Below are 26,096 nucleotides of genomic sequence, written 5' to 3' on the forward strand. Positions count from 1 at the left end.
TTTCACCTTAGCCTCCCTTAATCTCCTCTTCAGCACTTTTTGCACCAGTTTGAGCCGTTCTTTGTCGCCATCTCTAAAGGCTTCCTTTTTCTGATTGAGGATATCCTTGATGTCACTTGTGATCCAGGGTTTGTTATTGGGGAAACGGAGTACAGTCTTTGATGGTATGATATTGTCTTTACAGAAGTTGATGTATTCAGTAAAACAGTCAACCTGTTTATCAATATCTATACTATTTTCATCTGTTTCTAACAATACATTCCAGTCTGTGCACTCAAAGCAGTCTCTCAGAGCCTCACTGGCCTCAGGTGTCCATTTTCTAACTGTTACAGTAGTTGCATGCTGCCTCAATACGCAGGGTCTGTAACAAGACTGAAGTAAAACCAGATTGTGATCCGACCTGCCCAGTGGTGGTAATGCAGTGGCACTGTATGCATCTTTGACGTTGGCATATAGAAGATCAAGTGTTCTGTTCACTCTGGTTGGGCAATTAACAAACTGTTTAAATCCAGTGAGATGAGAGGAGAGGCTAACATGGTTAAAGTCTCCAGATATTATTATGAGAGCCTCAGGACGTGTAGGTTTGTGTGGGAAAGAAGCTCCTTTTTATCGTCTCTTGGGGGCCTGGACTGTTTTATGAGGTGCAGCGTGGTGAGGGGAACCATAGGGGGTACAAGACAGCTTTTTTTTTTCTTCTGGGGGTGCTTTGCTTTTGTTGGTTCTTAATCTGGTTCCTCTCTCAGTGCTGGCTCTTTCAAAGAATTTGAGCCTGAGCGAAGAGAGGCCTCGTCAGCTTTTCCTCACCCCCATTCCCTTTTGTGTCTTGCCCAAAAGTGAAAAGGCCCTGTCTTGAAGTGTTGTCAGACCTGAAAACAAGAGTAAGTGACATGTGACAAGGACACAATGCTCGGATGGTCTAGCCAAAGTAAGTGGCCCCCATCTGCAGCGGGGTGATTTCTCTTCTGCCGGCTGTCTGCCACCTCAGGTGAGCAGAGTCCAGGGATGGAGGGCTGCGCTGAGATGGTTGGCATCTGCCAGGCGAAGCAGTTGGCGTTGCCGGAAGGACGTGGGCAGACTCGGGCTGGCTGCAGTGCACAGTCGTCCATCCCTTTGCACAAGTGCAGGTTATTCGTCACTCATCAGGTTTCTGATGCCTCATCACTTTCCCATGGTGTACACATGCTTAGCGCGGGACAAGAGTGTCAGCATGTAATGAAAGGTTTGATTCATGGAGGGTGACCGAGGCGGAGGTCATGGAGCTCCTCCAGATATGATCCTGACTGATGCTGATGGGGGAGCTTTAAGAAGGGGGCTGTAATTAAATGTCCTTGTGCCATAGTATACACACACCCACATACACACACATAGTTCTCTCTGAGCGTATCACTCTGACCAGCTTGTATCTGGAAGTCTTCACTCTCTCTGAAGTGCACTTTGAGAGAAATTGCACCAAACTGAAGTGGAGCAAACTATTGTCAGAAATATTCCATTATGGCTTCTTCTTTTTTTTTAGCAAATGAAAATCCTGATGCAATATCGTGCATGAATAAAAGTGGGTAAAATTAACATTTATAATTTAATTCCTGCATTATTCAAAAGAATGTTGTTGAATAAACCATGCAAAGAGTAAAATGTCCCCTGTAATAAAATTCTTTTGATATATCTTGTAAGTATGATATCAGGATCAATAATAATCACTACTGTGCTTCAAAGAAAAAAATTACAACGGGATAAAACACAACAAAACCAGACCGTTTGCATACTGAGCATCAAATATTTATTGAAACTCAATTAAGTAAATTTGAAAAGAGGATCATACTTTTTTGGGAAATATTGTCATCCTGTTTGGAAGTTAAAGCAAGAAACAAAGTTACATCCATGGAGAAGAAAGCAGCTGTGCTCACAAAAGCTGTCGGTGATATTATACATTGACATTTGTGCTGATCGCATCGTGCACATTTTGTTGAATCTGCTTTATTAGAGAAATGCTGTTTTTTCCCCCTGCTGCTATTAATTTGTGTTTCTGTGGGTGTGCAGCGCAAGAACAGAGGGATGCGGTTAACCCATTGTGAAGTTAGCCGTCATCATTAAGATTCTACAGATAACAGGCATGCGGATTTCTACTGCTCAGCATTATAGGATCCCAGACATCAAAGGCAGGTTTTCGTTCTACTGTGTCTGCAGCAGGGAGAGGGAGAAAGGAGAGGAGGAAAAAACAGGAAAGGAGATATGGAGCCAGGAAAATAAAGCAGATTGGGAGAAGAGTGTACACCTACCTGCGCAAGTCAGGCGACACATGGCTCTATGATGTGTTTGCTGCCACAAAGGGCCCCTCCTGCATAGTTAGCTTCATGCTAAATTGGCATCCTCTCTGATTAAGTGGCGCAGTCCTTAATAACACAGTGGCTGAGTGCAGGTTCACTTTAAAGATCAAGTTCATTTCTCAGCATGGTCATTAAAATGCAGCTAATACAAATCAATTCACTCGTGTTTTTCCTGCTCGCTTACCTGCAGGAACATTATCAGCTTATATTTTCAAGCAGCTTCTTCTTTTAAACTAATCAATTAGCAGATGTGTCAGTAGCGTTTTCCTTTATACTAATTATTTAAGGCTATTTACACCTCTATCACACAGACATAACAATGAATTCCCCCTTTAATTCAGATTACTTTCTCTTTCAGCCTGCCGCTTTTATGCTTCAGCCATTACATCAGTATGAGCTGTTCTACAGTCAGAGTATTGAATGTACAAGAGAGAGAAATATGCTGTTCTCCAGTATTGTGCTGGATTACAGAATCAAGGTCGACTCACAAGACACAGAGCAGCATTATCCCTTAATCCTGTGTTTTGGTTTCAAATAGCCTTTTTACACCTAATCTTCACAAGTAAAATGACAAACATGAATACTGAGGTAGGTATTTAAATGTGCATTACCTGCGATGTTAAGGTCAAAGGCTTACACTGACTTAAAGTGGTGTTATATTTTGTGAACGAACAGATGATCATGTGGTTGCCACTTATTTTGTTCCTGCTGTGATATAGGAGCTAGGGAGTCTTGTGATGAAATTCCCCGAGGTGGTTTCAGAAAGATAAGTCAGAGAAGTTTTCATCCAAGCTATGAATTGTTTCTTTGTTCGTCTTGTCTTTCATTTTTCCCTTGTACACATGTTTGAAATAAATGCTATGGCTTTTTTTTATTTGACCACTTACCAATTTTCCTTTTTTAATTTTTTTTTACTATGGCATCTGTGAAGCATCCTGTGAGAAGTTTTACAATGTTAACAGACACACTAGTTAGAGCACCTAGTCAGTGTCGCTCCCCCTTTACCAGCCAGGTCTTAGTCTGTCCGTCAGGCTCAGCTGGAGGAAACTTAAAGGTGCTGTGAAAGACTAAAAGTGGGCCATCCGCCGCTGCCTCCTGTTGACCTACCTTGTTCAGAGGGTCCAGGTACAGACTGATGACAGGACTCCTCCTCAGTGGACCACATTACTAATGTGTGAGGGTGCAAGAGGAGCGCACCCAGTGATGAATCACTCCCCTGCACCCATGGCATCCTCATAAGTCAAGAGTAAAAAGTGTTGAGAGTGCGCCTGGTGAAAAAAACTCCTTCGTCCCGTCCGCTGGAGAAACTCTACCATGGCCCAGTGGAAGAGGGAAGAGGCGGGAGGCTAAGTGGTGCACGTCGCACATCGCCTGAAGATCTCCCTCAATCTTGAGAAAAACATTAGTCCCTCCTGTGGGTGAGCCTGTATTTATAAAGCTCACAGAAGTTAAGAAAAGTTACTTTCATGCTTGAACAGAGCTGCTTTTATAGAATAAATGAGAGTAATCTAAGATGGGTTCAGATGGGACCGCCTTGCCAACTCCATTACCAAAAGTCACATAGAGAACATTAAAGGCATATCAGTTTGAGTTTAACCTGTTCTCTTCTGAGATTTTGCTTTTGCACTTCATTATTCACTTTGTCTCAAAAAAGAAAAACAGTCAAAATGTTCAACCAAGGATCAGGTTAAACTTTTAAAGGTATCAAAAGTATTTTTTTTTTTTTTTTTTTATGAAAAACAAAGTTATTGATGCAAATCTTGCGCGCTCCAGTTTGTTTCTTTGTTTTCTTCTTTCGTAGACTTAAGCCAGAAGGTTAACTATTTTAGTTTACACGCCTACCTCCCCCAGAGCTCATGTCGGGCTATATTGGTGATGTTGGGGGAGTGTGTAAGTCTGACGCTGGGTAATACATCACACACTCCAGGGGGTCTCCCTGGTATGCTCCTCAATAATGAAGTTCATTCGTTAACTTCTCCCTCAAAGGCCAAGTTCCCCTGCTGCCCTTTTCAGCAGCCACTGCAACTCTTACTGGAGTCACCCTACCAACAGGAGGAAAAAAACACATCATCATGCTTTTCCCCTTGACAGGCTCAGTGGTTGCCTGTGCAGGGCATGAAGAATAAGCAGGTCCATTACCAATCCCTCATGCCTGGTTATAGCCATAATTATCACAGGGAAAATGACCTGCTCTGTTTGGTTTGCAGTAGAGGGTCTGCGCCTCTCTAATCACCTCCTCCTTCCCTCCTGTTGTCCTCACGCTGCCGAGAGATGGAGCTGGTTTTGGGGGGGGGAGTCTTGCCAGTTCATTAGAATTCACAGGGTTCCACCTCCCTGCCTAGCCAGGCTAAGCCTCTCACACAGGCTGCCATGCCTGCGATAATCTCCCCTCTTCTTTCCCTTTCGCTCCTTCCCACTCCATCCTCCTATCCCCTTTTCCCTTTCTGTTCCCCCAAGGCGGCTCCACACAAAAGAGATGCAATTCATTGTTAAATCTGATTTCCATTGATCTATTGAAAGAAATGCTTCTGTGAGATGTATGATAGCACTCCAGCAGTGCTGATGATCTCTCCTTACCGCTGCCTTTTCATCTGATAAAGCAAATAAACAAACTGATTTATTCCAGTCACTTAAACGACAACCTTTGTTGAATATATGAGACAGGATTTATTTTCCAAGGCTGTATCAATCAATTGAACATCCAGTTCTGGTGGGCAGTGTAAATGCTGTAGTTGCGGCGGAAGTGCTTGTAGATGGAAAGAAAAGGCCCCGGCACTCAGCAGGAAAATAACAGCGACAACTGACAGCCACTTTTGCCATCAAACAAACAGCAGTAAAGGCAGATGAGGGTGTGCAGTGTTTGAATTTAAGGGGGTGCTTATCACATTGTCCACAGCCTCTTGTCACCACCTCACTTATACGTGTTAGTGGTCGTACTGACCTGGATGTGGAGCTTGATTAGCCCATGCATTAGTAACTGGCTTTTACCATGATGACACACTACTTGTAACTTTTTTTTCTTTGTCAAAGAAAATTTGATTCAATTGAATTGGAAGCGCCAAAAGCACTTGTGTTTTTGTTTGTTCAGGAAAAAAAGGGTTTAAATCCATCTCTATAAATAACATGGCAGTAAAACAAAAGGGGCTGCACGGTGGTGCAACGGTTAGCGCTGCAGCCTCACAGCAAGAAGGTCACCGGTTCAAATCCCCACCTCGGCCGGTGGGTCTTTCTGTGTGGAGTTTGCATGTTCTCCCCGTGCATGCGTGGGTTCTCTCCGGGTACTCCGGCTTCCTCCCACAGTCCAAAAACATGCTTACCAGGTTAATTGGTCACACCAAATTGTCCCTAGGTGTGAGTGTGTGCGTGCATGGTTGTCTGTCTATGTGTCAGCCCTGCGATTGACTGGCGACCAGTCCAGGGTGTACCCCGCCTCTCGCCCAATGATTGCTGGGATAGGCTCCAGCCACCCGCGACCCTGAACAGGATAAGCGGTATAGAAAATGAATGAATGAATGATAAAACAAAAGGCTACAGCCTTGTCAAGCATTCACTATAAGTGCTGTTGTTGATCCTCATTACATGACAGATGACGGGTGTACACTTCACCTGTGTAGGAATGATACGCTTTCATATCATTTCCTTCCTGACCCTACTGTTCTATTAATACTGTGCGTGTGTGTGTGTATGTTGAGTGACAGATTGAAAAGAGAGAGAAGTGCTGAGCCGGCCTCAGGGCTGCTGTGCATTTACAGGATAAAGGGCCACTGTATACATTCGCTAATAAAGAGTCATCTGATCAGAGTGTCGCTGTAACGATTGTGAAAAAACACGACACTTAGCCACAGCTGCTACCTCACTAGACACACTGTTCTGCTGCATGGAAAATCCATTAGCCGTAATGAGTTAACAGCATTTCCTGTAGCTACGTATTATACCATAAAAACCCAGGCACAGCAGCAGTTTTTTTGCATGTTTTCAAACTCTCACTGCTCTTATTTAAACTTATCTTTAATGCAAGCCCTCTGCAGTCCTCTGGACATAACCCAACAGTGTCCTCTATTTTCACTGAAATAGATATTCCCTTTGTTGTCTGTGTGATTTATTGAAGTCTTCCCACAAGTGGAAGCCCCCAGGAAATTGCCTGGAATGGCCCTAAATTGGTTTATGATTGTGTGGTGTGGGTCGGGTGCTGTTATGGTTCTAATATTATGCCCTCCACTCCTTGGCATCTATATTAAATTGATCTGTATTGTTTTCATGGAGTGCCTGTTGGAGCTTGTTAATTCTGCCTCCGCTTCAGGCTGGTGCTGCAGAGCTCCAAAACACCCAGGTGCCTCGATGGTGGAATATAAGGCTTTGCTCTTCTCAAAAACACAGTGCACACGGAGAGAACAGGACAAAAAAAATGAGGATGTCGATAAGTGTTTATCCTGTGGGGTCAGAGTGCAAAAGCGTGCAGACGACAGGTTTTTGGGCAGTCCAGAGCCGTAAGAGTTAACGTGGATCAGCTGCATGGTGAGTATGCGCGTGGAACGGCTCCTGACAGACCGCTAATGAGGCCATTATCAGCTCCGGTCGTCTCCTCTCCTCTCCTCCTGGGGCACCAGTGGATGCTCTGCACCTCGTCTCAATTGAATTCCATTCCACGGGGCTTGTTTACAGTAAATACATTTGCTTGAATTAATCCAGGAGGAGGAAAATACACACGACCAGGCTTGTGTAAATGCACAAATTTACCATAATCAGTTTAGAGTTTGGCATTTTCAGACCAAAGGAAGTTTTCAACATTTGCCACTTGTTGTTGTTGTGTCCATGCAGCTAGAGGTGATGGTGGTAGGTCATCTATGAGTCATCTCTGAGGATGTAAGCGTCCAAAATCCCATGTACCAGCTTGAAAAGGCGGCTATAGGTGGGCAAAAGCAAAATCCCTCAAATTGCACTTCTCCTTTAAACTGAAGACACTGACACTTGACACACAGCTACAGCATCCTCCACTTTTGGATCGGTTGTGTGTCTTGTTTCTAAAGCAGCTTGCTGGCTGGCTTATATCGCTTCGGCAGTCCTATTGGTTGTGCACATGCAAAGAGAATGAAGCTGCTAAAGGTGTGTGGCTTTGAGTGCAATGACAGGAAGCCAGCAGGACTGTTTGGTTGGAAATACGTATTTAAAAAAAAAAAAAAAAATCTGTCACTTCCACTGTCATTGCAACTTCACTGTAACTGTATTTGTTTTATACTCAGGAGTCTAAAGCTATGCTTGACTGAAGTTTTCTTATTGATGGCCACACATCAGTGATTACCACATTAATACACATAGACATTTGACCGTCAGTGCCTTTGTGGCTTAATCAATGCTCTAATGAACAAGTATTAGCCCTGTATTGGCATACTGTCACTGGTAATGCGAAGCAGTCAGGGGAGAGTGTAATCAAGAGCAAATGAAGCAGCTTTACAGGAAACATCTCTCCTTAGGGACTCTTTGGCTTTTAAACTCCATTATATACAGTCTAAAGCACTGTATTTGTGAGGCTGAAGGGAAAAACAACAGCAACACTGGTTCATCCCCATATTTTCAGTTAAGTCTTTTTATACAAAAATACTAGGTGTAACCTTTCAGAAGTAGTTTTAATCTTTTACTTCTCATTTCTTGCTACAGGTGAATAGTAGGATGTCTTTATCTGTAGAGACTGGCCTTGTCTGGATTCACAAAACCAGCAGAGTTGTGCAGAAGCGAGGGCCTGTTTTTTGAACAACATTTAATGCCCAGAAATTGTTTTATTATCTTCTTAATTTTCAGGTTCATTCTTGTAAGCATTGCCCCTGGTATAGAGTCACAAATTTTAACTGGTGTATTTACCAATAGAACTCAGATGCTTTGTGCCTTGAGCATATTAAGTTTGTTTTCTTTCCTTGTTATCTCCCAGTTAAGTAATGCCATGCATAGGTTTCTGCTGCTGTGACCAGGTGTGTGTCCAAAGGGGTTGCCAGAGGTGGCATGGACCCCCCCTTGAAATGTGGTTGGACAACCTAAGTGCTAAATCGTAAAATCACAAAGTTTTTTTTTGTGTGTTAAAAACTTTTTTTTCTATTTAAATGTGACAAATTTTCTTTTGTTGGTATTTTAAACCCTAAAAAATACTTAACACATTAGTTTTTTAGGTATGCAACCTCTGGTGTCCCTGAAAAGTCATCTTGTTCACACAAGTTACTATCATGCACTTGTAAAGAAATCATATCATTATATGAATATTTTCTTTTCAAGCCCACACAGAAATAAGTTCAGAAAATGTTTTTGTCACTCAATTAATTGGGTTACTTTTTAAATTACAGAAGAAGAAAAAAACGTCTTTGGGATTTGACATCTGAATGAAATTTAATATTAGAGGGCAGGGTAAGTGGACATACAAATACTTTATGCCAACAGGGCATGAGTCCATGTCCCGGTTGGACCACCTCAGTCAAAAAAAAGCCTAAACAAGCACCTCATTGCATTGATTCAAATTCATATAAAGAGTTAGGGAAACATGTCAAGGCTTGTTTTTGGCTGTCAAAAGAAGAAAGAGCCAGGAAATACCCAGTCAGATCTGAATCTTGCACAGTAAGTTTCATGATTGATCTCTTAACCACAGAGCAGTGCAGAAGCCTGAGAAATGGCATTTAAAGAGATGAACATCTCTGTCCACAAAAAAGATGTTTTTTAAAAATTTCTTCCTCTTTTTTTCTGAGTCATTGGCTTTGAAAAGCCTCATTTATAGTGTTGAAGTTTGTCGATTGAGCGGAAGGATTTAGAGAACAGCGGAAAACTGTTTAGAACCATAGTTTAATGTTTTATTTGTGTGGCTTAAGCTTTATTGCTGCTTTTGAAAAAAAAATACTTCATAATTGTTTTCAGAAGACACCACTTGATCAGTGACATAAATCACTTAACCTTCTAGTGTTTCTCCCAGATCTTCCCTCATTCACCACAGATAGTGAGCAGACACAACATGCTCTCCTCTTAACTCCCTCCTGATGCTTCAAGGTAATGTGGATGTTATCTTCCTCTCAGATAACCAGGCAACAGACTCAACCCCTGCTATCATGTTTTGTTTTGCCATCCCAGCCATAGCTTGCAGTACAGTGTGTTGTGCCACTGTTTGGTGACTGATATAGCAACCAGACAACTACAGATAGAGGCAGTTGAATGTCTTCCTGCATGGGCCTCGGCCCTGACTCATTTGGTGAACTCTGATGATCTTGAGGGGAAGACACCAAAAACATAAACCAGACACAAGCGCAACATCACATTGTTGTGAATAGTTTGTATCCCAGGCACGCTCCATTTGATGCTATCAGCCTCTGAATGATGTTTTGTTCATTAGACGGCGTGCAATAAGAGACAAGTGTTGACACAATGTGCGTTAATGTGTTTAGTGTCTCTAATGGATCATAGAGGTTCTAATGAAACATTGTCATGGGAAGATTTATGTTGTGAGCTGCTGAGTCCTCATTTCCATTTTGTATGTGGTTAGACAAACCTTTATTCAATGAACACAGCAGAATAGAAGGCACCCAGTGAATAAAGATTTTTAGTGTGAAAGACATGTCAATAGATGATCAGAATATACCTTGAAAATGTGTAAAAAATTCATTTTTTCGAAGCCTGGTGACTCTGTGGCAAATATGCTCACTTAGAAATTGTTGAATAAGCAGCAAGAATTTCACGATTTAAAACAGTTGGTGGAAAAACATTATTTTCCTCAAAATTTAGTTTTCAAATATGGCAGCGCCTGAAACCAAAGCTATATGATGTTTGCCTTGTAGATGAGTCAAGCGCCAGCTTATTCATGGAAATGCCAACTGCAGTGTGGTTATTGGCCAAGGCTGGATTGCACTAAAACCAGAATATTGTATCAGAGAGCGGCAGCTGGTTAGGAGTCAGAACAGATTATCATATGAGAGAGGATGAGCGAGGAAGGAGAGGGGGAGGAGAGAAAGGGGGGGCAGGGGGCGAGAGTGAGGGGGCACAGGAGGAGAGAGAGAAGGAGAGATGATAGCAAGAAACTCATCGCCCGGTCGCTGTGGGGGTGGAGGGGATCATCCAAACCCTTCCGTCACTATCTCCCCTTCTTCACCTGTCAGAAAGAGTGTGTGAGAGCAGTTGGAGTGTGTGAGAGAGAGGGGGAGAGGAGCATGCGAGTCCTCTGAGAGGTCAGGGCAAGAAGCTGAGGCTCAACTCATCTTCTCCCTGTGCAGGGCCCACCACTGCTCGCAGACATCTGGCCTCACACTGATCACTCATATCTACAGACAGGGAGGAGGAGAGAGGAGAAGAGAAGAGAGTGCTTCGATCTTTGAGCCACAGAAAAATTACACATCCCCGCTTATCCATCCTTTTCACTCTTCTAGTTCTCCCCCTTTTCCCTTTCTCTTGTTTCCTATGCCCTCTTTCTCCTTCACCCCTCTTTCATCCCTGTCTAGCCTTTTATCCCCGCTTTGACTCTTTTCTTCATCCTTGACACTGCACCATTTATGAAAAGCAGAAATCCACTGAAGCAAAAAGTGGCAGAACAAGACCGTGGCCTCTGCCGGTGCTGGTTTTGACTTCATCCCTGCACTTAAAAGAAAAGATAAGGCACAGGTGATAGTGAGAGTGTGCTGTGTCTAGCACGCCGGCACACAAGGCTCTGACTGCAATCAGTGGGAAGAGGGCCAGCTTCCCTGCCTGAGCTCTCAGCGCCCCTACTGGCTGCACGCTGTGCCAATCAAAGGCAAGTGGGTGGGGAGCAGCCAGACATGAGCACTGATGTCACAGTCACATGGATTCTGGTGTGGTCATGCTCGGAGGCTGAGAGACAGAGCTGTGCTGGCCAGCTGCTGCTGAGACAGCAGTGGAGGGCTTTGCGCTGGTGATAGTTCTTCTCTTATGGACTCGAAGCTTAATGATGTATTTTGTGATTTCAGCTATGAAAGGTAAGCGCGAAGAAGAAAATGAAATAGAAATGCATGCTGATCCTGCACCCCGGGTAACAAGTACGGGAAGTAGAGGCTCGGCTATTCATAGCCTGCCAACTCTTTGCATTTCATTTGCAAGGCATGAGTGTGACAGGAGAGGGAGGGAGGGAGAAATACAGTTAATGCTGTGATTCCGTATGCATTCAAGTGGAGGGAATAAGCTTGTGTTATTTTCTTATTTGCATGCACAAAAACATTTTAATCTTAATTTTGGGAGAAAATCTGTACCCTTCAAAGCAAATAGAAAACGTTTTACTCTGATTCTGCTTTCCTCCGAGTGTGATTTCTCTCTTCCTCTGTTGTGTGTTGTGCTGTAGTAACCACAGCCGGTGTAATCTTTGCACGGGGCACGTCTCTGACAAGAGCGGCTCCTGAGCTTCAGAGCCGAAGTTTTTTTAGGCATAGATGTGAAGACGCATGCAGAGAGGAGAGACAGAGAGGGCACAGGGTCAAAGAGAGGGGATGGGTTTGTTTCGCTATCCCCTTTCTGCCCTCTTAATCCTGTTGTTCCAGTCCAGAGGACGTGTGTGTTTGTTCCGCGGGAAGATGTGCATGGCAGTGTTGAACGTGGGTCGCAGACGGGCGACAAGGCAGTGGCGCGCCTGGCAGACAGTGATTCTTTGAGTAGATACTGGTGCATGTGTTGTCTGTGCGTCTGTGTGTGTGTTGTGTTCCACTGACCTATTTTTTGGGGTAGTCGGGTTTACATATGTGACCATGAGAGCAGGACTGGGTCCTCCCAGTCGCTGTGATGTTGATCTAGTCTGCTTAATCCCAGCTCTTCCTCCCCCTCCATCATACAGACAAACATGCGCACACACATCCACGCAGACGGATAGTGAGAGTGCACTCAGACATACAGTACAGCGCACACTTTTTGTATGCATGGCTGCACACACAAACACATAATTAATGTTTATCCACACATATGAGCACAGTTCCATTCTTGCATGTAGAAAAATGCGAACAGCACATGTGCCCTCCTGCACTATGGTTAATTTTCATTTCCATGATGAGGCACAGGCTGCTGCCAGTCTGAGCGACATGAAACGTTAGTAATGACCATTTTATGCTTCCTTACCATCACAAGTGTCCAAAGTGTAAATTAGCCCTTTTTTCTGTAAAGACAAAAACGCTACCAAAACTGCAAAGTATCTATATTTACATTAGTTAATTAATTAGTGAGTAAAAAATACTTTCAACATTTTTTAAGTTCCTATCAATGCTGGTAGTAATACATTAAATGATCACTCACTTGGGTAGACTGATGAGTTAGGCTGGCTTCAGCAGCTTTGACACTTTTAATGTGCTTTTCTTATTCATTTTTCACCTTCATGCTGTTGATTGTCTTCCTCTTTGTGCGAGTCTGGCGACTGACCACAGCGTGCCTTGTGATATTTATTTATTTCACTGATCACCGTGTGTGAGACTCTAATTTTGAAGTCAGCCTAATTTGTGTGATAGTGAGAAAGAGAGGGAGGGAGAGCAAAGTCCAGTGTCTTATTTTTAATGAAACTGATATTAGGCCTTTGACCTAATGTCCTTTTAATGCAGCTTACAGCAGAGGGGTACATGAAAGCTCATGTTTTCAGACAGAGTTAAGTGTCGTACTCTTTCTCTGTTTTTCAGAGGGTGATGTACACATAGAGTCCAATGCGAGAACTTCTTCTTTTTCTCTTGTCTCTCTGTATTTTTTTAATCAATTTGAATTAGAAGTAAGCCATACCAGTGTTTCTGTCTCCATCTACATAATTTCAGTTAACACATGTAGTTGACTGTTCAGCTGTTTTTCCACTTCAGTTTGATCGGAGCTGCAATCTTAACTGAAACAATGTCACAACGTCAGAAATTAAATTGAAATGCAAAGTAAGGGAAACTAGTCTGAAAGGCAGCAATATCATCTGGCTGAAAAGAGTCAAGTTTATGAAAAGCACAGTGAACTGATGCTCACACATCCCCTCATCAACTTTGACATGAAAGATGTCATACCATACCATACATGCCCTATGCTTGTAGATTTTTTTCAAATTGTTTTCATCCCGTAGATCACTGATTAACGCTAGTATGTCATACCAAACATCTCGTTGTATCTCTGTGGCTTTGTCTTTACCCTGCACCCCCCCTCCACCCTCTTCTCCCCCTCTATTCAGCCTCTCCACCACACCACTGCCTCTCAAGTACCTAATTACCTGTAATGGAAACATCCCTCTCATTACCCCATGCAAATTAGCCAGCCTACTCAGCACAATTAAGATGAAAAATTCCAATTACATAATTAAAGAAAGTTGTTTGATGTGTGGATCAACAGAAAAGGTAAAAACTGCGTCTGATCCACGTTACATTTAATTAACCCTTAAAAAGGAGCATTACTGTAGCGGGGTGTGTGTAGCAGCAGTGTTTTAACATAGTCGAAAGGGAGGCCAGGATGCCACTCCAGTGCATGCAGACTGCACATTAATATGTGATTTAGCACAAGTGTGTACTAGACTGTGAAAAATGTTCTGGGGCTGTAGAGAGGTAAAGCCAAACATGTAGTGAAAGGCGCTGTAAGGCTACGTTAACAAGGCTGTAAATATTTGCTGTAGATTCAGTGTTCTTTGTCTCTTTCTATCAGTGGCCGATTGAAGTGCTCACTTCCCGGTGCTGCAGGCTCTCACACATTACAGCAGAGGTTAACAAGATTGGCTATTATCCAGTTAGGGACTGAGGACATGAGGAGCCAAAGGAAAATCGCCACAGATTAAGGTGAAGGCAAATATAGCACGAGTCACCTGAAAGGATTTAAAATAAAAGACCCAATTACAGGAGAATATCTTGAGAGGTGTTCTGTCAGCGCCTGCTGTTAACGAAACATTTTAATTTAATTCTGTGATTGAAATTGCTTTAGTTTTAGTGTGAATGTAATTCTATTTCATGTGTTAATGATACAGAATTCAATTTCTTAGAATCTTCAAATTAAACATCTTATAAAACGAGCACGCTTGAAATAGATTTGATTGAATTTTACCTTCACTTTCATGTTATAAAGATTCAACGGTAATACAAGAGCAGAGGAAAGAGCAGACAAACAAAACTTGCTCTAACGAACAGAAGGTGTGTGTGTGTGTGTGTGTGTGTGTGTGTGTGTGTGTGTGTGTGTGTGTGTGTGTGTGTTAGTGTGTGAGTTTTCGCCCTCTCGCTTGCCTCTGAGCTGGCTGAGGAAGTGGAATGGCGTCCCCACAGGTTATTAAAGTGTGCGAGGTGTGCCAGCCCGCGCTGTGCACACTAAGACGAACATCCTGGCCACCTGACTGTGTGTGTGGAGGGACTGCTTAATGAGATATTGACTGCCCATTGAGAGCATGGATTTTTGATTTGGCTCCATAGAAGTTGGTAGGAGAGGGAGGTGCACTGGGGAGAGGAGAGGAGAGGAGAGGAGAGGAGAGGAGAGGAGAGGAGAGGAGAGGAGAGGAGAGGAGAGCTCACCTTTTGATGTTGTCCGTTTTTATTCAATATTATTTGTACCTGTATATTACTTCATTAGTGTGGGGTTTTATTAGTACTTAGCTGCTGTCAGCCAGTTATTGTGCATTTTAATCTGCTTATACATGAACCAACTTCTTATTGATCACCAGACTGTTTTAAATACTTAACTTTGATTGGTCAAAACTCCATCACAGCATTTATTGATTCCTGATGGCAGAGGTCACACCTGGGACAAACTGATCACATGTCCAAGCAAACTAGTCCACAGAAAGTAGTGCAAGCACATTTCACCTTTGCCTGTTGACACTGTGGCAAAAAGTTTACAATAGGACTTTCGATTTTGTCTTGTGAAATGATTTTCTTTTGATGTCAAATGTTTTTATTTGTCCTGTTTTGTATTGCTCTTCAGGGTCAGCACTGGTTGCATAAAATAAGCCTCAACATCCCAGCCCAGCGTCCCTGCTACTTGAGGACTGGTCGTAAAACTTTCGAACAAAATTTGAGAGGCAAATTTGTCTGGTTGGGTTCACACACACAGTTTTTGTGCATGTGAGTACCGCTATAGATGTGGTCTTTTAGGCACTTGGGTATGACACTCATATTACTCAAAAAAAGGCCCTTGCAAGGGTGTCAGACACCTGTCAGTTACCTCATCTTGTCTGTCACACCTTGTGAATTTGAGGTTAACTGGTTCTCCTGTCCTCTGCCCCATCAAACAGCCTGCTACAGCAAACATCAGTAGCTCAAGATAACCATCATGGGGCAGATGATTTTGTTCATTCTGAAACACTCACTCGGAGTTCAGTCAGGGTTCTCAATTTCACTCCCCAGTCAGGTAAAACAGCGAGCCAGGATTAGCCAAATGCCTCTAACTTGAGGGTAATTTCCTACTTTACTTTCACTCAGTATTTCAGGAGTCACTTATAGATCCTTTGAAGTGTCTCCCTGTCATGCAGCATTTAGCTGCTGATAGAACACTTCCTCTGTCAGCACTCCTTAGATAATCATATACCACAGTCCATGGAGCTAAAGAACACTTTTCCTTTCATTTTTCCCCCTCTTTCTTCTTGTAACTCACACTGTCAAATGTGTAAAGAAAGAAGGGAGAGCTTCAACAGAAACCTCTCCCTCCTCTTCTCTCTTTTAATGAATTGTTATTTTTGGTCACTTAAATAGTGATATACACCCCCTTTGAATAGACTTTTGAAATGCCAAGGGAAATTGTACAAATCCACGTATTCACAAAAAGAATAACTAACATTTTACAATCCCTGTTTCACCCTCTTAGACTTTGCCACTTGAGGTTCAGAAGTTAACAGTTTTAAAAGAGTGGATGCTGAAGTTGTACCCCTGTACTTTTATTCTGAGCTTGTATCGTACCACTGGCTTTTTCCCCTCTGTGGGCCTCTGGAGGCCTGTCCATTGGCTTTTTGAAGTTGCATCAAAGAGGAAATGGGGGAGAAAAAGCATTATTGATTTTGCGTTTTGTCTGACTCAAACACTAAGGACAGAAAAACACATCAGGAGTCAGGTGTTGGCAGTGGAGGCCAGCTCTGTCTCTAGTGTGCGAGGTGAGTGAGAGTGAGACGAGGGAAAAACCGAAAAGAAGAAGAAGAAGGTGAGGAGGAACACTAATGCATCCCTCCCTGGAGTCGCACGCTCAGTCCTTTTTACGTCCATCATTTCTCTTTTCTTTTCTCTCCTCAAATAAAGTCCATTACCGTACAGCGGGAGACAAAACCTTCATCTTCCCTTGCCGGGTTGTATAGCCTTTTCTCCTCCTTCTCCTCCTCTGTCAGGCCGGTGACTCTCAAGCTCTGACATAGCTCTCCAGTTGACCTGCTTTTCCATGAAACACCAAGCTGCTCTCTTCTCAGTTGAAATCAGATCCCCCTGCTAGGCAAGCAGGCAAGAAGAGGAGTATTGTTTGTGTGCTTTATCACCTTTCTCCCCCTCCTGTGTCAACCCAGCAGAGGTGAGGTGAGAGTGGAGCCCGTTTCGGCTGTTAATGTGACCCCGGTGGTAAAAAAATGAACTCTGAGTGCTGATTATAGCCGTCAATACATGGCTTACTCAGCAATTATATTCCACTTAAATGTTGTATCCTTGTTCTAGATGATCAGGTAAGCTTGTTTTAAATTACATATAAAGAAGAAAGGTTGAAATATTGGTCACATTGTCAGAGGCAGCAAAGGTATGCTGAGACTCAGGGAAGGGGTCAAAGGTTGCAGTATACTAAGTCACACTCCCCTCTGCTCCATGGAGAGCGACTGAGGTATCTTGGGAGCCTGGCGAGAAGCGATGAAGATAAAAAATGAGAAGTGTATGGAATTTTGATGAGATGAGGGAGCAGGCAGTTCTAACACAGATCGTCACAACATGCGCTCTGCCGTGCGCTTGATTACAAAAGGGAGAGGAGTGTGTGTGTGCGTGTGTGTTGTGTGAAGCGTTTGAGTACACGTCCCAGCAGAGGCCATTAGAGGCTCTACTCTGAGGATAGCATCATTTACACACATCTGATCTGAGGGGTCTGGGCTGATGAACAAACAAGGATTGGAAACCCTCCAGAGCACTAGGGGGCAATCTTCAAGAAAACTATTTGAAAATCTGTACTACAAAGTTTTGAAGTAGTTGCACTATGCTTCAGATGGCACGAAATGGAAGAGAATGAAATGTTTTACTCTCCCAGGAGAGTCTGCACAGGCCTGAGTGCGAACCAATTCAAGGTTAGCAGTATCAGACCGCCCTTCACCCCCAAACCAACACCCATAAAAGGAATTTTATCATCATAAATAACAAAGAAAAACAGCCTTGCCAGAACAGACTGCTTAAGATTGATTTTTATGCACATGCATTCATTTGAAATAAAAGAAATGCTGTTTCAGTGCTAATTACAAAGATGAAAGGAAGTGAAATATGCAAGGCAATGAACTTTGGTTTTAAAGCCGCAGCACATGTCTAATTCAGGGACATGGTGCTTTAATAAAACCCAACCCCATTTTCGGAGTCAGAGAGAATTATTTGCAAGAGAAACTGTATTTACACTGAGAGGAAAAAGATACTCCCTGCACGTGTCTAATTTAGTGAGTCAGGCAGAGGAGCCAACTGAACAGTGTGTGTCCCAGACAATGAGTGTGTGTGTTTCCCAGTTGGAGCAAAGGGGTTAACCGGCTGTGGAGAGATCCTTGACCTATCTGAGATGAGCTCTCCGCCCCCTCAAGCAATGTGGAATCTCTGATTGCTGATTATGAGTTTATTCCCCATCGTGCTGAGCTTTTTGCATGTCAGGATCCATTCTTCCTCAGCTGAACTGATTAAGGAGCTGGAGATGATGCTACAGCTCTCAGCAATTGCTAAAAGACTCTCAGAGAGCCTGGTAATCTGGAGTGCAGCTGGCAATCACCCACCACTGACTCTTTTGGAGGCTTTTTGTGTTGTTTTGTTGTTTTCAAGTGTTTTTTTCCCTCTCTTTTTGGCATATTGTTGTCTTTGTTCCCCTGGGCGTCTTGTTTCTGGATGAGAGCTTTCCTAGTGCTGAGCACAGGTCCTTGTCAACCTGGCTGCTCAGCTCAGCCTAGTCCAGCTTCCACAACAGCAGCGTCAGCATAGACCCTCGCTCAAAGTCTTAGGATGTGCTTATGATCGCCTTCTTACAAGAGCCTAATTTGGGAGAAATAACAGCATCTTCATCCCTGATGTAAAAGCTCTCTTTCTGCTCGTAGTCAGAACTCCCAGAATGCAATGCATGGGACAAAAGGCATCAGATAAATTGAAAGAAATGGCTTTAAAAAAAAATGTATCCTCGTGTAAACTTTTAAGGGTTTATTTGGCGTTCAATGGAATTTTTTGTTGCAAAGAAACAAACAGTCTTCTAGCAAAAAGACTGGCATGACTGCTTTATTTGCTCGCGGGGATCTGTCGCTTCGTTACAAATCAGCAGCTGTCGACTCCAAGTTTTGTTTTTGTCAATAGTTGGAGGGAAGAGGAAGACAGTCCTGTTGCGAGTGTGCTGATGGCTGTTTTAATGCCTTTAATGTGTGACTTGGAGCAACAGAGGGAGGAATGTGCCCAAACAGAGCATTCTCAATTACTATCAAAGCAGCACAGGCCTCTGCTAACAACACTCTACTGTCAAACCCATCACCCACAGTTTTACTGTTTATTACTCAAACACTTAAATGCTTTGCTACCCATCAGTAAAGTGCAGATCATCCAGTAAAAACAGTACAGTCATTTTTATCTAGTTATTAACAGGTTGGGATGCAGATTTAAATGATATAATAATAAACACAGGAAGAAAACATACTTCTTAGTTAGTCAAAGTTTTAGTCGTATAACTACGCCTTTATCTGCTGTCATCAGTAGAGCTAATGAATTTTCAAATGTGACACGATCAGCTCCAGTGAATAAATGGCTACTGTTGTAGCTCTGCCTCCTTGTTTGAGGAAGTGTTTCACACTGCTGTGATAAAAGACACGGAACATGCTCCTTTGTGAAAGTGTAAACCACAGCGTCTGAGACGTGATGCTTGATGAGCTCCTCCCAGCCTGCGTGTGTGTTTGTGGGTTTCAGTGTATGCTGTCTGATTTCATGGTGCAGCTTTTGAAATATATTTTGCATTCTTACATTTATTATAGCAACAACAAACATCATCAGAAAACTTTTTGGTCGGATCTAAATCTTGGGAGTCTCCTGCTTGGATTCATTTTCCAGAGACATTTCTATGTTCCATACATACAAAGTTTTAACTCTTTTGCATTTTCTCACATGCTTTGGGTCATATTATCAGTCTGATTGAAAGGTAAGAGGACAAACAATGGAAGGCTTGATTGGAGATGAGTAAAAGAATATTTTTCCTCATGTTAAAAACAATGAGAGTTACTGTACGTTTGACACACCTTGCCCACTTGAGTGGGTAAGAGTTGTTTTTTCATCTTTTGACACATTATTACATCGGGCCTTTCTGCTTTGATCTCAGCATGGATTTTTTCCCCCTTCCTCTTGATGTGGGATTATTATAATTTATACTTGAGGGATTTTTTTTTTCTTGAGCCTCATCAAACTTGAGTAAACACAGTATACATAACAGATTAACATTGTATTCATTTACACATTCTCATTAGCAAGCCCTGAGGTAATTAATCAGAGGCTGTGGTGTAAATAGTGAGATAGACAGCGTTCAAATAATTTATTCCTTTCTGCTCTTACTGAGTGTGAGAAAAAGTGTCTGATCAATTCCTCCCTTAGATGTAGCTCTTTGAAGACATGTGGTGTCTTATGAGAGCACCACCACACTATTTATTCTCTGGAAACTGGAGGCTGCAGACCTCGCGTACACTGTACAAACATTACAAGGCATTGTTGCCTCGTCTTAATAACCCTTTTAACCTCAAATAAAGCAACCACATTACCTTATTCAAACCCCTATGGTTGTCAAACATTCGCTCTTCGGTCTTATTTTGCAGCTTCTTTCAGAGTGTGCAGTCTACTCTTGATGTTCACAGAAAATTGTCTATAATTCAGATAGCCAGGTGCAGAGCTTTGTGTGCCTTTCTGAAGCCAACCTGTTCCTTGAAAAGTGTCCAATAGTAATGATTTGATATTTCCTGGTACCTGAATCATATCTTTTTCAAAAATCGTGAATAATTGATTCTCTTTTGTTTAAATATTTCTGCATCTGTCGCGCAAACCAATAGATCATAGAAAGGCCTGTTTCCAAAGACAAAGTGGTGCCAATTTGTTAGAGGACAGTTTCTACATGTAAAATTCTAAATTGGCTTTTCAGTATTACTTATGCAACCATGCAAGTTATAAATGCCCAGTTGGTTATTTTTATTGATTTTTTCTACTGCACATAAACTACACTACCTTACTCTAATGTTTCCTGTAGTTACAGTTAGGGATGGGTACCTTTCGCATTTGAAACGATACGGTGCTGATTTCCGGTACCTGGCAACCGATATCGGTACAATGGTACCAATTTTTGGTACTTTTGTGTGCATATGTGGAAAAAATATCAATTTGTTTAATAATAGAATTAAAATCTTTTGATTTAACATATTTATTCTTCAATAAATAACCCTGTAATGCGGTGTTCATGTCCAGCATGAAAAATCTCCTACTCTTCCACTCCCTCACAGTCACATGGATGCATTTAGGTACCTAAACATAGTACTTTTTGATTTTACCTGAATCGGTACCCAGTACTTTTGACACAATTTGGTCGGTACCTTTAAAAGTACCTAATTCTGTACCTATCCCTAGTTACGGTAAGCTGGAATATATATTTATATACAAGCTGTGGCTGTCACCTTGACGCATAAGCAGCTAAAATGTGTTTATCAATACAAATATTGGAAGGAAGTTTCTCTTACAACACAAAATGCATCTTTTACAGGACCTCTTGTTTTTACTCTTAAGGTTGAGAAGCTTGATTTGTCATTAATACAATCATTTTATTCCCAAACATAATTAAAAAGTTATCATAAAGACACAGAAGTTAGAGAATTTTGTTGCTGTAAAGTCACTGTGTTTTCTTCACAGTGCATCTCAAGCAATAGTCTGATGAGTTGTGCCATCAAAGGTCAATGGCAAATGGCTTGGACGTGAAGTCGACAAACTGCTGCAACAAGGTTCAAAGTAGAGGCTTTCACTGTGACTGATAATAAACATTAGCATGGAACATAACTAGGGATGGGCACTGAATGGGGTCTTTTTCTAGGTACTGACCAAATTTCATTTGTAGTACCAAGTACTGATTCACACAAAGTCTAACGGTAACCTGTTTCAGTACCTAAACATATCCTTGTGACTGCAAAGGAGTGGAAGAGTAGCCAATTTTCCTAATGGCCAAGAACACAACATTGCAAGTTTTAATACTAAGAAATAATTTTAAAAACTTTGATTTTTTTTTTGGAACAAATTTATATATATATATATATATATATATATATATATATATATATATATATATATATATATATATATATATATATATATATATATATATATATATATATATATATAATCATATTACCACACAAACAGACAAAAACGTACTGAAAATTGGTGCTGTCTAGTACCGGTACCAATTGCCAGGTACCAAGCATCGTTACTGTATCATTTCAAATGTGAAAAGTACCCATCCCTATACATGACACTGTATCAAAATGGTGATTTGATCTGGATTAATATCTTAAGATGTAAACTTCATACAGTTACAGTAATGACAAATAACAATTCTTGTCACCTGCAACTGGCCAGTAATTTTAATCAGTGTAAACAGTTTTGTGTTTAAACAGATGTGTCTGGAGGAGATACTTCATCAGGATTTGAATAATTAGTAGCTTCCCTGTAAATCACATGTGAACATTGTGCATCAAAAGATGATTCTAAAGAAAGATTCTAATAAATGAACTTCCTGTAAACACTGCCCTTTTTTTTTTGGTAGAGTGTTTTTTTTTTTTTTTACGTGCAAATGTGTTTAACAAAGATTATGACATTTGAAGTGTCATTTCATGTCATTTTGGAAGTGGTGAGGGACTTTTCATCCTTCCACTTTCAAATATGAAATTTCTTTATTTGAAATGTAAATCAAAATTTTGGCAAATCTGTGTGCTTCTCTTCAAAAGATTTCTGCATCGTTAACATTTTATTTTCTTGGATGATTGCATCAGAAGGAACAAGTTTCTTCAATTTATTTAAATCATCACCTCTGCCATAGAAATAGGAAATGAGGCATCATGATTTCAGCAGCTTAGTTTCTCTCTGAGGCAATCCACAGATTTCCCTTTTTTTTATTGTTGACTGAACATTATCTATAAGAAACAGATATTTTATGGCTGTTATTGATGTATGTTTGTAAGATAGATTTGATGGCACAATAGTACATCCCTTGAACAACCACAAAAGCCTCCAATGATGAAGGGTTTATTTTTAAAACTACAGGAAAGGCTTTCTGCAGATTAATTCCAGTGTATGCTTCCTATTGTGGGAGAAACAAATTGGGCTTTACGGAATTAGTGTGTTTGCTGCATAAATCTCAGAATTTATCCCTGAAAGATCGGCTGTGTTTGATGTGATTTGATGCTTCGGCGTTGCCTTTGAGTGGAAGGGGAAAGCAAAGTTTCCCAACTGGATTAGCACTCAAAGTACAGTAATGATGGCTCAGTGTTTCTCCATTGACCCAGGTGTGTGTGTCTACATACAATATGGATGTGCAGGGCTGCCTGTGTACTCCAGTGCTGGGAGACTATTTGCTGAAGGTCATTTGGGATCATAGCGTGCCATTAATAATTCCTGAAAGCAACCAACATCTCCATCTGTTGTGCCGCATCCATCGCTCCACTTCAAAGACAAAAGCAGCATCTGCAGGTAAGCATTAAACCTGCCTCCAGGCTAAGATGTTGGAGGTGGGATTCTTTGTGCAGAGCAAACACCTCTGGTCATTGGGTCACGCTACTCATATATTAGCCAGTTAATGTTTGAAGGTTTGTTCACACAGCTTGAACCTATACCGGGGAGTTACACAGAGACTTGACGCAGGTTTACTGTGATTATGGATATGTTGTGTGTGTGTTTTTCAGCTTTACTGGCTGAATTCAGCAGACGTGTGGTACAGTACACATATCCATGCAGGCTTCTCTGCAGGGATGCAATTACCACTCAACATCCAGCCTTGTCACAGTGTTGCTGGTGAAGCTATCAGAGCTGATACGAAACGGAGCATTTAATTACATGCTTTATGACCAAAAATTCACCTGTGTACCAGGAAAACAGTGCAGTAAAGTCTAAACAGGTCTCAATGACAGGCCCACTTCAGATATGCCGGAGTCCTGCAGGGAGTAAATGGATGTTTGGCAGTGGCACGTGCTGCCCGGGCCTGGTGGGCGCAGTGGGTGAGGAGGCAAGTGCCCGGCTGAGTGAAAGATGGCAGTGTGCGAGGAGAGTGTGTGCACACAGCTGAGGCTGTGACAGAAAAACAGTGAGAGTTCTGCTCCTGCTGCTTCATCTTCCCCCTGCCAATGATAGATCTCCACTGTAATGTTGTTAATAGTACCAATCCAACGCTCGTGATGCAGTCAAAACAGTTTTTGCATGCAGTTTTTCTATCAGTGATGTGAAGGCAATTTTTCATTCCCAGTACTGATTTCCTCTTGACTCCAGGACATTTTAGCCACTGTGAATTCCTTTGATATCAGCTGGATTAAAAAAAATAAAATAAAAAACGCAAAGTAACTCTTTTTACATATGCACCAAACTTAAAAAATGGAGTAACATGTGACAGGATGAACAAAAATATATGAGTTTGAAGTTTAAGAATTATTTTTAAGACCACAGAAAAAATGTTAGTACATACTTTGCAGCATTGACATGGAAATAAGAACTGATACAATGATAGATGCCACTGTTGCTTCTACAACGTGCTTTGCACATTGTTCCTGCTTCCTGAGACTTACTCCTGAGACCAACTGGAAGACTTCAGGCTGTGAGGGAAAAGTAAGCACCAGCAACTGTTTTAGGATTAGATCTCCGAAACTTGTCCAAATTTCCAGCAAAGCATATGTGACACAGGTTACATGTAAGATTGAGAAAAAAAATATTTATTGACATTTTGGGAACTTCATTTCATCTATGTTAAACAGTTTGAGTATTTTGTCGTTAATGACTCATTGATAACTCTTGACACATCTGAGGCAAAATTCACAGTCGATGACCTTTATTGGTCAATTCTGGTATTGGTGTTGGAACAGTTCATGCGTTGGGTTTTTATTGAGAGAAAGGGACGGTAAATGTTAGCTTGTATAGAGATGCTTCAGAATCCAAGGTAACACAGAGAGTAAAGCTTATCATGAGATGAAGCTTGTGATTATAACAACCTCCCCCTTCAAATGTGGTCTGCTGATGAAGCACCTGTGCCCATGAGTAACTCCACCATCTCACAGCCATGGGCTCTTGTACTGTACTGTACTGTAGGGCTGACCAGTGAGTCCACTCAAATCACCATCAGCCCCAAACTGCTTAGCCTGGCCAATTTGAATTTCACATCTCTGCTGACTCATAACCCTGTCAGGACCTTTCTTCTTTATCGTGCCTCTGCCTCTGGTGGACTCTCATCACAAGCCATGGGAATTAATTATTCAGATTAGAAACCGAGCAACGATTACAGGGATTTTTGTTGAAGGATTTGTTTTGGCTTAATGTCGGTATCTGATCGAGACATTCCTGCACAGCCAGGATTGCCTGTGAAAAGCAATTATTTTGCTGTTTTTATTCATTCATGACATTTTAGGGGAAGTTAATGGTGTGTCTGAAAAGGCAGGAAAGTGAGTAGGGAATGATTTTGGCTAAAGACACCCAGAAAGTAGTCAGGTAAAAGCAAGCACTGCATTGTGCCAATCGCAGTACCGGACAGTGGTTCAGATGGACGTGATAAAGAGAGACTGGTTGAGCTCTCTGTACATCCACAGCAAGCCGAGCTTTGGGGTTCAAGGTTATCTGGACAAATCAGACTCCTGTTTCCATTCATCCCCTCCTCACCCACCAGCCAGCCCTTCCTGGGCAAACCAGCGAATTAGCAATTCTGATGTCTGCAAGCAGGTCTGGCAGGGGAATGCCTGTGAATCCTAATGCCATGATTAAACTTTCATATCCGTCCGGGGGAAGTGCTGCATATACAAAATAAGCAATCCCTTTTTATTTTTCAGCACTTTAAGTAAAGGCTGTTGAGATGGGCAAACATAAACCCTTCAATAAGGTTAAATGGATCAGGTAGAGTGTGTGTTGGGTGATCTCACACTCAAATCACTCAAGTCTTTGTCTTTTTAAGCTGAATATAATTTATATACTTATCATCAGAAACTGTATTTGACTTGATTTAACGTCTGATTGTAATCATTTACTAGCAGCTATTACTCTACAGCTGTGCTGCTGTACACAGGCCCATCCCTCAGTCCTCAGCATTGTTGATGTTACCATATGGTGTAAATTGAGCTATTTAATGCTAATGTTTAGGGAGATGGAATACCTGGGCCGTACTCAAATGACCATGCTGAGTGGATGTAGGGGGCATGAGGGACAGGGAGCCTCAGTCCAAACATTAAACCAGGCTTGGATGTGGCCGTTATGTAAGACGGCCTTATCAGGCTCTACCTCCTGCTGCGCCACAGCCGAGCTTTCCTCTGCTCCCCCTTTCCCGGTGCTCCCAAAACATGGGCCTTCATTAGCAGGGCTAAATATCCCCGTTCTCTGCAATCTCTATCATTTCTTGCCTTGAGGCAATCGGATAATTACCTGTTCTCATTTCCCCTCCTTC

General features: G+C 42.0%; 1 protein-coding gene across 2 annotated transcripts in view; it reads left to right on the forward strand.

Moving 5' to 3' along the window:
* Window positions 1–26,096, forward strand: part of roraa (RAR-related orphan receptor A, paralog a) — a 235,339-nt gene that overhangs the window by 175,201 nt on the left and 34,042 nt on the right. The window contains exon 1 of one of the 2 annotated variants that reach the window (XM_074677379.1): window positions 11,139–11,275. The exons of the other annotated variant lie outside the window; for it this stretch is intronic. Coding sequence (XP_074533480.1) covers window positions 11,245–11,275 — 31 coding nt within the window. The 5' untranslated portion in view covers window positions 11,139–11,244. Of the gene's footprint in view, window positions 1–11,138; window positions 11,276–26,096 lie in introns of those variants that run through there. 2 annotated transcript variants of the gene reach the window in all.

Source organism: Halichoeres trimaculatus, unplaced genomic scaffold (genome assembly GCF_033239565.1).
Source record: "Halichoeres trimaculatus isolate MK-OKI-2021-1 unplaced genomic scaffold, fHalTri1.1 fHalTri1_scaffold_10, whole genome shotgun sequence".
NCBI lineage: Eukaryota > Metazoa > Chordata > Actinopteri > Labriformes > Labridae > Halichoeres > Halichoeres trimaculatus.